The 15253-nt window shown below is 43.2% G+C and overlaps 1 protein-coding gene across 1 annotated transcript in view; it reads right to left on the reverse strand.

The window, feature by feature from the left end:
• plekha6 (pleckstrin homology domain containing, family A member 6) overlaps window positions 1-15050 on the reverse strand; it is a 329654-nt gene extending 314604 nt beyond the window's left edge. The window contains exon 1 of the mRNA XM_041195222.1: window positions 14412-15050. Within this exon, the coding sequence (XP_041051156.1) occupies window positions 14412-14470 (59 nt within the window). The 5' untranslated portion in view covers window positions 14471-15050. The remainder of the gene's footprint in view (window positions 1-14411) is intronic.
• Window positions 15051-15253: the final 203 nt, after the last annotated feature.

Raw genomic sequence — 15253 nt, forward strand, 5'->3', positions numbered from 1 at the left:
ACCAAGCGATATATGGGTGAAATATTTCGAAGTGATATATTTCGAAGTCAGGATGGTGTGCGGCTTGGAGGGGAACTTCCAGGTGGTGGTGTTCCCATGTGTCTGCTGCCCTTGTCCTTCTAGATGGTAGTGGTCGTGGGTTTGGAAGATTTGAAAATGATAAAAGGAATCATGATTAAGGTAGGTACGGAAAAAATATTCAGTCCGGTGAAGGAATCCAGACCAGGGCATTACAATCCTGAGAGAGGAGCCAGACTGGTTCAGGAGTGAAATTGGGAAGTGGTTCTTTACACAAAATCTGAAAAAAAAATCCACTGATGGGATGTCGAAGAAATGAAAACTTTCCAGGCTGAGATCGGTAGATTGATCTAATTGGATAATGGAGGAGGCTCGAGGGGCTGAAGGGCCTCCTCCCATTTCTTTTGATCCACTTAAATTCAGCTTAAATTTAAAATGACATATCTAATTGCCATCTTTTGATGGTAGAATCTCCAAATTTGCTTTTTAATCGTAATTCTAGAGAGAGTTTTAAAGAATGGAACCTCCAGTTCTAAAGATCTAGAGAATTATAAGACGACATTGAATGAATATAAAAGTCCCCTTTCAATCCAATACCTCATAATACTATTTAGGCCCATTTCCAGCATCCAATCAAGGAAATTTCATTCCTCTCTTACAATGGCCCAAAATCAGAATTGCTCTGTTTCCTGTTCAGCCACAACTCTGTTCAATTAATATTTGAATGCATCCCCCCCAGCAAATATTTACTGAGTTAGATGATAGTTGGTGCCAACTTTTTTTTTCAACCGTGCTAGATGCCAGTCCAATCAAACTAAGCCCGCACTTAAGATTAAGTTTCTAGCTGTAAAAATTGTGTTGGACTTGCTGCGCCCAAGATGCAGTCACTGAGAACCAGCTTCATGTTTTTTCCATTCTTTCATGGGATGTAGGTGTCACTGTTGCCTCTCCCTGGTTACCCTGGAACTGAGCGGCTTTACAGGCCAGATCAGAGGGCATTTAAGAGTCAACCAAATTGCTGTGGATCTGGAGTCACGTGTCAACCAGACCAGCTAAGTACAACAGGTTTCCTTCCCAAAAGGCTATTATTGAACCAGATGGGTTTTTAAGCAACAATCAATGATAGCTTCGTGGTCACCCATTACTGAGGCTAGCTTTCAGTTGCAGATTAATTGAATTGAATTTAAATTCCACCAGCTGCCGTGGTGGGATTTGAACTTGTACCTCCTGACCATTAGCCTGGATCACCAACCCAGTGACTGTGCCACCCACCCTCTCGCCTCTTTGCACTGTTGCACTTTGTGCTAGTCTGCAATTGTTCCACTAGATGGGAGTCTATACCAGCCCAACATGCAAACACTATACCATAGCAAATACCATAAAGGGATATTAGCCTAATTTTAGATTTCTTAAAACCGTTAAGCATAAAACAATAGCCTTTAGTCCTTCCCTTTCTTCCATTCTCTATCTCTTTCTCCTTTGTCATTTCCTATCACAAAAGACTTGCATTTATATAGCGCCTTTCACAACCTCAGGATGCCCCAAAGCGCTTTACAGCCAATGAAGTCCTTTTGAAGTGTAGTCGCTGTTGTAACGTAAGGAAATGCATCAGCCAGTTTGCACACAGCAAGCTCCCACAAAGAGCAATGTGATAAATTACCAGGTAATGTTGTGTTGCTTGAGGGATGAATATTGGCTAAGACACCAGGGAAAAATCCCCTGCTCTTTGTCATGATAGTGTCATGGTATCCATTCAAGAGGGCAGATGGGGCCTCAGTTTAATGCATCATCTGAAAGACAGCACTCCTGACAGTGCAGCACTCGCTCAGTACTGCACAGAAGCAGCAGTCTAGATTTTATGCTCCAGTCTTGACCCTACAACCTTTGACTCAGAGCGAAAGGATGAATTGACATAGGACTGGGGAAACTCATTGCAGAGGAGCTGCTAAAAACACTAGGGTTGGTATTTGCTGTCTCTTATCAATCTCTGCGATGATTGACAAAACAACTTCATTCCACTATTTCTCAAAGTAAAATTCAAACATGGTTGGGGTGAGTGTAACCCACGGTGCGAAAGGGGAGACCTTCCTTAGATGGCAGCTCAAAGGGGAGAGTTTAGCTGCAAAGCCTGGAAAGTATCAGTCAGTGCAGCCTGAAGATAAACATTTGCATGTTAGGACATGTGAAGGTGAAGGGAATTTGCCTCAGAAAAATTCCTTTGGGACACAGAATGAAAAAAAGATAATGTGCATTTGTAGTTAGGACGTCATGAGCAGTCAAACCAGGTTCTGCTGTTTACACAACTGTCAGAAATCACTAGGTTAATGATGTATTCAACCCAACCCCCACCTCTATCCCCCTTCCACACTGTTCTCCAGCTAATCACTTTACAATATGATCTGTGGCTGAAAACCACATATCAGCTGAGATTATTTTAGCAAAAGATACTGTTGGCCTTGAACCTTTATCCAATAGCGTTTCTGGATATTTGTCTGTGGTAAGTTTACATTAAATTCACATTACATTTTGAATTAGCCTCAAAAGTAAGATCGTCCTTGAAGTAAGTTCGATGGAGCATCTGCTGCGGAGTCTCACATCATGGAAGGTGGCCATTTGGCCCATCCTGTCGGTGTACAGCCAACAATTAGTCATCCAGCCTTATCCCCCTTTCCAGCTCATGGTCCGTAGCCTTGGAGGTTATGGCACATCAACACACGATTTAGGAACAGGTGTAGGCCATTTGACCCCTCAAGCCTGCTCTGCCATTTGGTAAGATCGTGGTTGATCTGATTGTGGCTTTAACTCTACTTTCCAGTCTAACCCCCATACCCTTTAACACCCTTGTCAGTTGAGAATCTAACCAACTCAGCCTTAAAAATATTCAATGACCCTGCCTCCACTGCTCTCTGGGGAAGAGAATTCCACAGATCAACGAGAGGAATTGAACATAAGGGTAAGCATAAAAGCAAAATACTGCGGATGCTGGAAATCTAAAATAAAAACAGAAAATGGTGGAAAGACTCAGCAGGGCTGACAGCATCTGCGGAGAGAGAAACATAGTTAGCGTTTTGAGTTCTGTTTTTATTATAAATGTAAATATTTTATGCTTTACTGGTACAGGGCATTGGTGAGACCACATCTCAAATATTGTGTGCAGTTTTGGTCTCCTTATTTAAGGAAGGCTGTTTACTAGATTGATAACTGAAATCAGTGGGTTGTCTTATGAGGAAAGGTTGGACAGACTGGGCTTGTTCCCACTGGAGTTTAGAAGAGTGAGGGGTCATTCGATTGAAGTGTATAAGACCCTGAACGGCCTTGACAAGGTGGATATGGAAAGGATGTTTCCCCTTGTGGCAAGTCCAGAACTAAGGGGGCACTGTTATTTTAAAATTAGGGGTCACCCTTTTAGGACAGAGATGAGGAGAATTTTTTTTCTCTGAGGGTTGCACGACTTTGGAACTCTACCTCAGAAGGCGGGGTCATTGAATATTTTTAAGGCAGAGGTAGATTGATTCTTGTTAGGCAAGGGGATCAAAGGTTATCAGGGGTAGATGGGAATGTGGAATTCGAAATGCAAACACATCAGCCTTGATCTTATTGGCCAGTGAAGCAGGCTGAAGCGGCTAAAGGGCCTTCTTCTGCTCCTATTTCATACGTTCATATACATGTTTCAATAAGATCACCTCTCATTTTTCTAAACAACATTGGACACAGGCCCAGCCTGTCCAACCTTTCTTCATAAGATAACGCCTTCACCCCAGGAATCAGTCAGGTGAACCTATTATGAACTGCTTCTGGTGCTATTATATCCTTTTTGAAGTGTGCTTCGAAGTACTCCTTAAACGTTTAAGAGGGTTTTTTTTTTTTTGCCTCTACCACCCTTTCAGGGAGTTAGTTCCAGATTCCCACCACAGTCTGGATGAAAATATTTCCCCATAAATCCCCTTTAAACTTCTTTCCCCTTACCCTAAATCTCTAATCCCTGGTTCTGGACCCCAGCACCAAGGAAGTTAGGGTCTTCTTATCCACTCTAACTGGGAATAATCTGTTCAGGTTAAAGAATTTCCTGCTGTGTTCCAGCGTCCATACTAATCTCCTGCCCTTCTCACAGTCGCTGAATTCACCCGGAATCAACCTTGGAAGTTGAGACACAATGTCTGCTTTTGTGACTTGAAGCTGAGGTCAGACAATGACACTCAGTGCACCAGGTCAGGGGTTGGTGGAAGAATTGAACGTTGCCCCCCGCCCCCCAGGATCAAGCGGTTCTGGGGGGGCTTAATCAGTGCCTGAAATGCAAGCAGTCCCGGAGACCAATCAGATACTCTGCGGCTCCGCATGGAACAGAATCTCACACATATCGAATATAATTCCTAGAGCCAGAGAATCAGAACCGGAGCAGAGAAAAGAGACACAGCACTGGCCTGCTTTTAGGTTGTTCGAGTTCTAGTTTACAAAGTTATCTCCAGTCTACAGACGTTACTCCTTTCCTCCTCTAGGCATTTCCTCCTCTCACCTTTGCCATTTCTTATCACAGGGTATGAAAAGATTTTTTTTTAAAAAAAAGACATGCATTTATATAGCGCCTTGCATAACCTCGGGATGTCCAAAGAGCTTTAGAGCCAATGAGGTAACTTTATGAAGTGTAGTCACTATTGCAATGTAGGAAACGAGGTGTTAAGGTTGCAGTCCTGTCACGATGAAGTGCTTGCTGGGGTTATAAGTGAGAGCAGCTGTTACTAACTGGGGAAAGAACTGGCATTATTCCTAAGTATATACAAGAACCGGTTTCCATTTGTGTGGGGAGGAGGATAAGGAACTCTGTGCTCTCTGGGTTTTGTGAATAAACCTTTGTTAAGGAAACACTGGCTCCAGATTCCTCCTTTGAGCCGTGAGTTGGAACATGAGGCAGCCAATTTGTGCACAGCCAGCTCCCACAAACAGCAATATAATAATGACCAGATGATCTGTTTTTAGCTGTTGTCTGAGGGGTAAATATTGGCCAGAACAGTCCTGCTCTTAAAAAGTACAGTGGGAGCTTTCACATCCATTTGAGAGCATACAAATGTACGAATTAGGAGCAGGAGTTGGCCACTCAGCCCCTCGAGCCTGCTCTGCCATTCAATAAGATCATGGCTGATCTGACTGTAAGCTCAACCCCACATTCCTGCCTACCCAATAACCTTTCACCCCCTTGTTAATCAAGAATCTATCTAGCTCTACCTCAAAAAATATTCAAAGACTCTGCTTCCACCACCTTTTGAGGAAGAGATCTCCAAAGGTTCATGACCCTCAAAAAAAAATTCTCCTCATCTTTGTCTTAAATGAGCGACTCCTTTATTTTTAAACAGTGACCCCATGTTTGAGGAAGTGCCTCATTTTTAAAGTCCCACTTGAAAGATGTATAGTGGGGATATGAGAGATACAGGAAAGACACAGCTGGGAACTTGGAGAGAGGTGAACTGCAAAAGAGAGTTAGCAAAGAAATGCAGGGGAGACTGAAGGAGGAATAAAACCGAAGAGGTTAAAAACAAGAGAAAAGTGAGTCGGCGGAAAAGAAACCAAAGAAAAGGAAAAAGAGAACTGGGATGGAGGAAGCAAAATGGAAATAAATTAAGAGCGAGACATGCACCGGTAAAAATGGGAGAAAAATTGAGTGAAAACCTGCTCTCTGCCAACCTTACCCACCAGAACTCATGGACATATTCCCTGTCAAAAGACAACTCTCCTTTGCTTTCTGAACCTGGTGTGGTTACAAAATGTGAGAAAAATAACTGGACCAGTAATTTCTCCTTCATTTTCTGCCTCAGTCTCACCTGAAGCTTCTGTCTCTCCTCCAGCTTGGATCATGGGTCCCGGCAGGGGTCAGGGGTGGGGTGGGGGGGGTGCCTGAGGGGAGTGTCAGCTGACACCAAAGACCAAAGCCGACATGAATTGAAGAGCAGGTGAGAGAAGGCAGACGGTGGCCTCATCTCGATGTCAACTGACAGAGAACGATCCGGTGCTGGAGGTTTTGAAGAGGAGATGGGTACAACAGGGGACCAATTAAGGTTAGAAAAGGAGGAGGCAGCAGCTGATGGCAAACGTAGGTAATTTTGAAAGTCATCCCCAGAGGAGCAGTCTGCTTAATGAGCTTGCCAGAGCGGATAAAGGGAGGTAATAAAAGCACTACCTGCAGCTAGGCTTCAGGGACTGTGGTGTGGGTCTCTCAAGCGGAGTTTAGTGTTTGTCACGATGATGAGCAAATTATTAGGAGCGATCGTGCAGCATCAGCTTCAAAATGTTCCAGTTTTAAAAATAAAATAAAAAGCCTCTCATTTATATAATGCCTTTCACAGCCTCAGGACACGCCAGAGTGCTTTACAGTCAATGATGGTGGAAATGGGTGGAAATGTCACTAGCCCAGTAATCCAGGCCAACTCTTTGGGAACGCGGTTTCAAATCCCACCAAGGCAATAGGTGGAATTTAAATTCAAGTATGCAAATCTGGAACATAAAGCCAGTCTCTCAGTAACGGTGACCATGAAACTATCATTGATTGTTGTTAAAAACCCTGTCAGTTGATGTCGAAATGGTTCGCCAATGTCCTTTAGGGAAGGAAATCTGCCATCCTTACCTGGTCTGGCCTACCTGTGACTCCAGACCCACGGTAATATGGTTGACTCTTAACTGCCCTCTGAAATGGCCTAGCAAGCTGCTCAGTTCAAATGCAATTAGGGATGGGCAACAAATGCTGGCCTTGTCAGCGCTGCCCACATCCCATGAAAGAATTAATAAAAGTATGTTTTTTTTGTAATGGAGGAAAGATATTATAGGCAGCGCAGAAGAAAACTGATCGATAACTGGACCGTGATTATGAGATGATTTTTCTCTGACATGTCGTACAAGTTGCAGTGGTGCCAGGTTCAGTTTAGTCAATTCAAGAGGATTCTTCCTAATGGCCTCTCTCCCAGCACCTGAAAGTAAGCATTGTTAATCCATTAAGCCAATTGGTAAATGATAACACTGGAGCCAATCTTTACTCAGTCTAACATTTATTTAGAGTGAAACATTCCAAGCATTCACCTCCTAATTCAACAACACCACAGTTTCAGTATGTGTCTCTTTATATCTGCTTAAGTGAAACCCCAATTAACGTCCTCCACCTGTATAAATATTGGTCAGGATACTGGGTAGATCTCTCCAAAATAGTGCAATATTACATTCACCTGAGGGGGCAAACAAGGGCTCAGTTTAATGTCTCATCTGAAACACAAAAAGCAGCTCCAGCAGTGCAGTACTCCCTCACTACTACAGTGTGAGCCTACATGTTGTGCTCAATTCTTTAGAGTATGGCTTGAACCCACAACATTCTGTCCCACCGAGCTACATCCAGCAGTAGGAATCTATTATCAAGAAAGGGTCCTGGATTAGAGGTCTGAGAGGTGGAGATCCTACACTCCAAGAGAAGACTTTGTTCTGGATATTGCTTTAGCACACCATCTCTCTTGTGGCTCAGTGAAGATGGGAAGCTGACATACAGATCAGCCATGATCCAGTTGAACTGTGGAACAGGTTTGAGGGGATGATTGGCCTACAGCTGATCCTAAGTTCCTTTTAACAGCCAGACACTGCTTCAGGGTGTCTTCTGCATTCATCCCTCGATTCTCACAAGCCAACCTCCAACCCCCAGAGTGGAGAAAATCTCTCTTGCTCCTCAACCCCCAGATAAAACTCCCGACCCTTAAGTCTGTCTGTATGAGTCAGTTGAGCTTTCCACTGAGAAGCATTTCTTTCCTCTGTCATATTGTTTGAGGACGTGGCTGTAAAATCTCTCCCAAACAGTTTTATTGACATGAGTAATTAAGAGCATTGTGATCTTATAAATAAGGGGAAGTCACTCACAATAGTAGGGAATAAATTCCAGTATTAATTACCTTTGGCATTAAGACAAAGTTGGAAATGAACTTAAAGCCAAGTTGTGATGAAGGCGTTCTCAACAATGCAACATTCTGCTAAAATTAATCCCCCAGTAACAGTTGCATAGGAGCAAGATGATGAATACAAACAAGTATCACAGGTGTAGTGTAACGTTACAAAGTGCCTGCAAGTTACCAGTCTTCAAATGAAAGGCAATTCCTGAATGAATTATGCTTGCAATCCCAATGGGAGCGAAAATATTGCTCTCATTTCCACTACAATGCCAGAGCCCTTAAAATAACAGCAGCCAACACAGGAACATGAACTGGTCATTCAGCTGTCACTATGTTAGTCACATTCCTGCCATAAAATTAAAAAATGAAGGGCTAACAGGTTTACCACAGCCACAAATTAATATAATTGTTTCCAATACTTACAGGGATAAGCAAAAACTCCACACAGCGCATCATGGTTACAATCAGGTCAGCCATGAACAGACTCAAGGGGCCGAGTGGCCTACTCCTGCTCCTAATTCATATAAATCAGTCAAAGATGAATTCTGCAAGATCTCATTTTCTGGAGTTTCACTCGCTTTATCTTGCTCAGGTGATTAGAATGGGATGCACAATATCTCCTAGGCTCTGGAATTCCACCCCAAAACCTCTCCATCTCTCAACACTTCTTTAAGGTGCTCCTTAAGAGCCTAACTCTTTGACCAAGCTTCTGATCACCCGCCTCTAATATCTTTTAATGTGGCTCAGTGCCACATAAAATTTGATAATACACCTGTGAAACACCTCAGGACGCTTTACCACGCTACAGGCGCTGCGTCAATAAAAGTTGTTGTCGCAAAGTAACTTCAAATAATTAAAAAAAAATTGGGAACTGAATTTCTGCAGCTTTGGCATGCCATAAGGACACAAGCACAATGGTTAAACATGTCACAAGGACTTTGTCATGTCTACACCGCTGATTATTATTCCAGTTCAACAGATAGGGCAGGGCCAGGAGCTTAAACCATGTAAGAATAAGGGATAGGCTGGTTGTTCTTTACACAGAGTAGTGATCTCTAATAAAACATATTGCTGACTGGTGTGATGAGTACTGGCCACCTGAATGGCTTTGAGACAGAGTGTTGTCTGGGGCAGAGCTTGCACCGCATAAGTATGTACACCCACTACTTTTAAAGATAATATCTGTGAGCTCTCAAGATTGGGTTTGATTGCCCAAAGAGGCCAGAGAATCTTTCCCCTTTTCGGCCCTGGGTTTATCCGGTTCTTTTTTTGCTTCTCCCAAGAGATTATATTACCGTGGGTGGTGGAGAGGGAAGTGTTTAGCCCCAAGCCCCCAAGCTCCAGCCATCGGGCTTAATGGATCACTAGGTCTTATCCTGCCTGCTCACCAGTTTCACACTTATTTGTGCCAGCGATTTGGTGTCCTTTGGTGTAGGGGTCAGAACAAATAACGTTAACATGGTCTTCCTTCCCCTGTAGCTGCATATCAGGCTGCACCAACAATTCCAACCACTAAGCTGTCTGGTGCCTTACTGGAAGTTTTACAACAACTTATTTATATAGTGCATTTAAGGTAATGAAATGTCCCAAGGCACTTCATAAGAACATTTCTAAAACCCCAAGTATGACACAAGGAGATATTAGGTCAGATAACCAAAAGTCTGGTCAAAGAGACAGAGTTTAATGAATGTTTTAAAGGTGGGAAGTGAGATAGAGAGGCAGGGAGGGAATTCGAGCTTGAGTGCTAGGCAAATAAAGGCACAGCCACCAAAGGTGGAGAGATTACAACTGGGAGTGCACAAATGACCAGAATTAGAGGAGCACAGGTATCTTGGAGGACAGAGGCTGGAGGAGATTACAGAGAGAAGCATGGGCGAGGTGATGGAGGGATCTGAAAACAAGGATAAGAATTTTAAACTCAAGATGTTGCTTGACCGAGAGCCAATATAGGTCACTGCATGATAGAAAGTTCTGTTCCCCTGCGAGTTAGGACATGGGTGCAGACTTTTGGATGACCTCAAGTTTGTGTACAGTTACGTGGAGACCAGCACAAGAAACATTTCTGAAGAGCCTAGCTAGGAGAGTCAAGACTATTGGGCTGATCACTGTTAGAACTCATGTACCAGACGGTAAGGAATAGAACACTAGAACCAAGTCTTCATACATGTGCAAGCTTTTTATTTAGAGGTACATATTGTACACCTCCAACCCAACAACCACAATTTCCACTTGCTCCTATATACAAGCACAGGGAGTCCTAAGTTAATGCCCACCACCTGAATACAATAAATACCCAATTAATATACAATTACCATACTGTGTTAAACTGCATAACAACGTACCCCCAGATTTTCGTACTCATCTGTTGTGTGGTATATGGTGTCTGCACCTAGAGCTTTTCCCTGAACTATCATTCAACTCAATCACTTTTTTGATTGTTCACAGAACATGGTCCTAGTCTGGTACACATGGGAAGCTCTTCCACATCGGTGTTGGTGGAGTGGGGAGGTGGAGGCAGGTAAGAAAAGGTCAAAGGGCAGATGCCTGTGGGATCACCCACCCTCGCTCACTTTTCACCGTTCAGCTTAGGGTTCGTCAGAGATTCAAACCTTCCTGCCCAGAGAAGGTGTTGTCATACATAAGATAAAAAGGGCAGAAGGGGTGGCGAGGAAACGATAAAAAGGAGAGATTTAAAATAAACATGTTGAATGGGGTTGAGGCAAAGACATCGGGACGCAGTCTCTTCGATCATTTTACTTTGCAAGAGATGAAGAATGAGCCACAATGGGTCACTAAAGCCATTCGGTGCAGGAATAATCGATGAAGTACACACTTTCTATTAGCTGACATATAGAACAGAGAACAGCATTTGCCAATGCAGGCATGACCTCCAGATAACCTGACAGCTGGGATTGTTCTGTTGACTCTGCAGGCTTTAGATTTTGTTCAGGGCAATTTCATATCAGCGCTGTTCTGTAGCTGAGATCCAGAAGGAATAGAGAAATGTTAACGCGTTTGCCATAGTAATGCACAGTAACCTTAGTTAGCAAACTGAAAGCACTCAAAGCATCCCTGGAGAATCCCAGCAGCTGATGGGCAGAATACTTCCCGTCAAATTTTAGCTGGTCATTTAGGTTTATTTTGAAAGCATCTGTGAGGCATTCTCAGCAAAGTCCCTATGAGGGAAAGGTCCATTCACACATCACCATCTCCATCTTCTGCTCCCACAGAACGGCAAGAAGCTAAAGAGAAAGTGAGTGAGGGGATCAATATGGAACACCATCACTTCATTTGTTTTAAAACAAAAACAGAAACAGAAATACCTGGAAAAACACTTCTATTTGATCATATTTCCCCATCTCTCCCACATTCCCAAATTCAGTTTCGATTTTAAAAGTTGCACTTAATTAGTGCCTTTCACATTCCTGGGGTCCAAAAATGCTTTACAATCAACTAATGAAGTACTTTTGTAATGTAGTAAACATGGCAGCCAACTTGTGCAAAACAAGGCCCCACAAACAGCAATGAGATAACGACCAGGTAACCTGTTTTAGTGATTTTCATTGAGTGAGAAATGTTGGACACCAAGATAGAACTCTCCTGCTCTGCTTGTAAATAGTGCATTGGATCTTTCTCAACCGCCTGAAAGGACAGACAGAGCCTTGGTTTAAAGTTTCATCTGAAAGGTAGCTTCTCAGACCATGCAGCACTCCTTCAGCACTGCAGAATGCCAGCATACATTTTGTCCTTGAGCTTCTGGGGTGGGACTGGAAACCACAACCTTCTTCCCGAGCCACAGCTAACATATAATTTAGAAAACCTTTGTGAAACAGACTGTAAAAAAAAGTGAAAATGCAGGAATAAGTTCCCACAAAACAAGGCCTTACGTTTGTGAATTAACCCTCCATTCATCTCCAAAGCACTATATTGAAAGGTTATCTCCATCCCAAAGATGCTGCTGATTATTTTCATTCATGTTTTCCTTTCTTTTGGTTTTGAATTTCCAGCATTGCAGAATTTGATTTTTTGGGGGGATTTATTCCCACCCTGATTGATTTATTTATTTAAAATTGTGCTTTTTTTTTTATATATAAAAAATTCTGAAATGAAGCAGGGGGAATAAAAAAAGAAAGTTAAAGACTGAAGCAAAGCACTGCAGAGGTTTGGGTTCCAGCTGATAAGTACAATGGCAAGCCAACATGGCAGACACAATAGCCATACGTTCAGCTGTTAATTGTTCCAGGGGCTTGATCTGACTCCAAACAATCAACATTACTGCAAACCGCTTGTCTACACTCATGGAATTTTTTAGCACAAAAGACATTCAGCCCACCATGCCTGTGCTGGCTCTCTGTAGGAGCCATCGAATTAGTGCCAATCTCCCCTCTCTCTGCCCAAAACCCCTCAAATGTTTCCATTCCATTTAAATCTTCAATTTATCTTTGATAGTTACTTTTGAATCTACTTTCACCATCCTTTCAGGCAGTGCGTAACTTGCTGAGTAAAAGCGTATCTCATATCATCTTCGTCCTTTTGCCATTTTAAATCTGCGTTCTTGGGTAACCAATGCTCTTGTTGGTAGAAACATTTTCTCTTTAGCTAGTCTTTATCAGGCCCCCTCAGGATTTTGAACACCTCCAGTAAATCTCTCCTTAGCCTTCCCCACTGTAAGAACAATCCCAGTTTCTAGTCTCCCCATCTAATTAGAGTCCCTCATCCCTTGTATCATTTGAGTAAATCCCCTCTGCACCCTCTGAAGACCTGGACAGATAGGTACTAAGCTGCTTCTTCAGTTCTCCTTGGTAACTATTTGCCAAAATGCCATGGTTTTCACAAAAGGTTGGACAAAAAGGCAGGCCCCAAATCTACCTCAAAGAATGGGGGGAAAATCAAACCCTGCGCTGTTGGCACTTATTTGATCCTCACTAGCCAACCAAGCTAACCAGCCTCCCATGTTCTACACCTATTCAAACGTACATTTTCTCCTCACTTGTGAACACCTTTATACCAGACTGTCTTTCTGGCAGGCAAATCTTTTTCAAGCCTCTGCTAACAATAGTGGCCTGAGGTGTGACTTGTTTACTGGCTTCCCCTTTCTCTGTTATACATCCACTGTCACTCACCATCCTGACTTGGAACTTTATCGCTGTTCCTTCACGGCAGCTGGGTCAAAATCCTGGAACTCCCTTCCTAACAGCACTACACCACATGCACTGCAGCAGTTCAAGGCAGCAGCTCAGCACCACCTTCTCAAGGGCATCGATGGATGGGCAATAAATGGTGGCCTTGCCAGCAATGCCCACATCCCAAGTTAAATAAAATAAAACTGTGGGTAGCAATGGGAGCAGGATGCAAAGAGACTGAAGTTGCAGGAAGCGAGGTGCACATCGAGCAGTGAAGGCAATTAATACAACATGAAAATTAAACACAATCATTTTTGGCTGATTTTTGACTCAACAGGCGAGGCCACTCATCACAAATTCTGGCACACACACGGGGAGCCTCATCAGGCAAGATCACTTACCACAAATCCTGGCGCACAAGTATTTTAATGATTCCAATGGTCTACAAACTGTATGGAACGCCTCCCAGAATTTCTGCACAGGCTGTCAACTGAAAGTGCCTCTCCCACCTCCAAGTCAGAAGGTTGTGGAATTACGACCCAGTGTGTACAATCTGTGCTCATTTTCAAGGTTTACAGTTCAGAGCAGCACAGGAAGGGCCATCACATCTAGCCATTCAGGTGGATGCAATGGAGATCTCAGAATTCAAACAGCAGCACTGAGGTGTCCTCCCTCAACCAGCAATGCCAAAAACAAAGTTACTGGTCGTTCAGCTCATTTGTTGTTAGTGGGATATTTGAATGATAAGCAGCCTTTCAAACCAGCTGCAGTCCATGTGGTGCAATTCAGTAATTCAATTAGATGCGATGTTATGTAAGGACAAAGTTTGTTCTCCCTCATATTGTATTTCATTGGTGCTTCAGTTTGAATCAAATGTGCTACTGGAAGCATAATAAAAATATTTCATAGCATAATTTCCACGTAACAGACATTTCCCCCAAATTTACACCTTTCCTCTCAGGAGATCATTATTAATTCCCATTTCCCTGCTAGCTTTCTGTCAGGCACTTACCAACTCCTTTTCAGCCCGATCTGACCAATGTTAAACTGCAGTTGGCAATGATATCTACCTAAAACCAGTTTAAATGTTCATCTTTTGGTTCTGATGGTGTTACCTGGGCCTGACCTGCCCTTTTAACCCGAGCACCAAAGCTGGAGGGATGGCTGGGTGGGGGGGAGGGGGGAAAAAAACAGCAGTTGCTTCTACCTGGATCTGAGTCGAAGGCCAGAGAGAGACACAAAATAAATAATGATTATATTTTTTTTTTTCCTTTTCTTGGGGACCAGGAGAAGCAGGAATGCTCCACCAGACCTCACAATGACTTCTTGCTTTTCCAGTTTCCCATTCCTGGAGCCTTACCTGACCGATGGAGGCTGATCCTCCAGCGTTGACCTTCTGTTGCCTGGTTTCCCACTCATTGTCGAGGCAGCCAGTGCTGTTGGGTATGATCCTATATGAGGAAATGAGATTGGGGTATTAAAATATCAGTGGGTACCATCATGTGGACTCCCACAGAGAGCAATACAATTACCTCCACAGACTTTTAAGAGACAATCTAGGAGTTAACTGAACCTTCAGGATCTCTTCAAAACAGCCACTTTCCACATGCACATTTAGACATCATCTTTTGGAAGGAACTCAAGTCGATTTCAATCCTGTCCCTATCTAGTATCCACATTTTACACGAGATATCTTTAGCTAGCAATTGTTGCGTGTTCCCTCCCTATCCAGGCAGCAGTTAGCAGTCACATACGTACCCACTGGAGCCCTACCAAACACCACAGATGAAGAACATGGTCGATTCCTTCCTCCATCCTTATATGCCTCACCTCTCCACCAGATATTAGAAAATGAAGACAAATTAGACAGTGACAGGCAAAAACAAAACAAAGACTACTCGGCATTTAATCTGACGAAATGTCAATATGTTTCGTTCTCCACGGATGCTGCTTGACCCGAGTATTTCCAGCATCTTCAGTTTACAATTGGCATTTAATATGTGGAAAAACTCAGCAGGTCTGGCAGCATTGGCGGAGAAGAAAAGAGTTGACGTTTCGAGTCCTCATGACCCTTCGACAGAACTTGAGTTCGAGTCCAAGAAAGAGTCTTTCTTGGACTCGAACTCAAGTTCTGTCGAAGGGTCATGAGGACTCGAAACGTCAACTCTTTTCTTCTCCGCCGATGCTGCCAGACCTGCTGAG

The sequence above is a fragment of the Carcharodon carcharias genome, chromosome 9, assembly GCF_017639515.1.
Source record: "Carcharodon carcharias isolate sCarCar2 chromosome 9, sCarCar2.pri, whole genome shotgun sequence".
In the NCBI taxonomy this organism is placed as follows: domain Eukaryota; kingdom Metazoa; phylum Chordata; class Chondrichthyes; order Lamniformes; family Lamnidae; genus Carcharodon; species Carcharodon carcharias.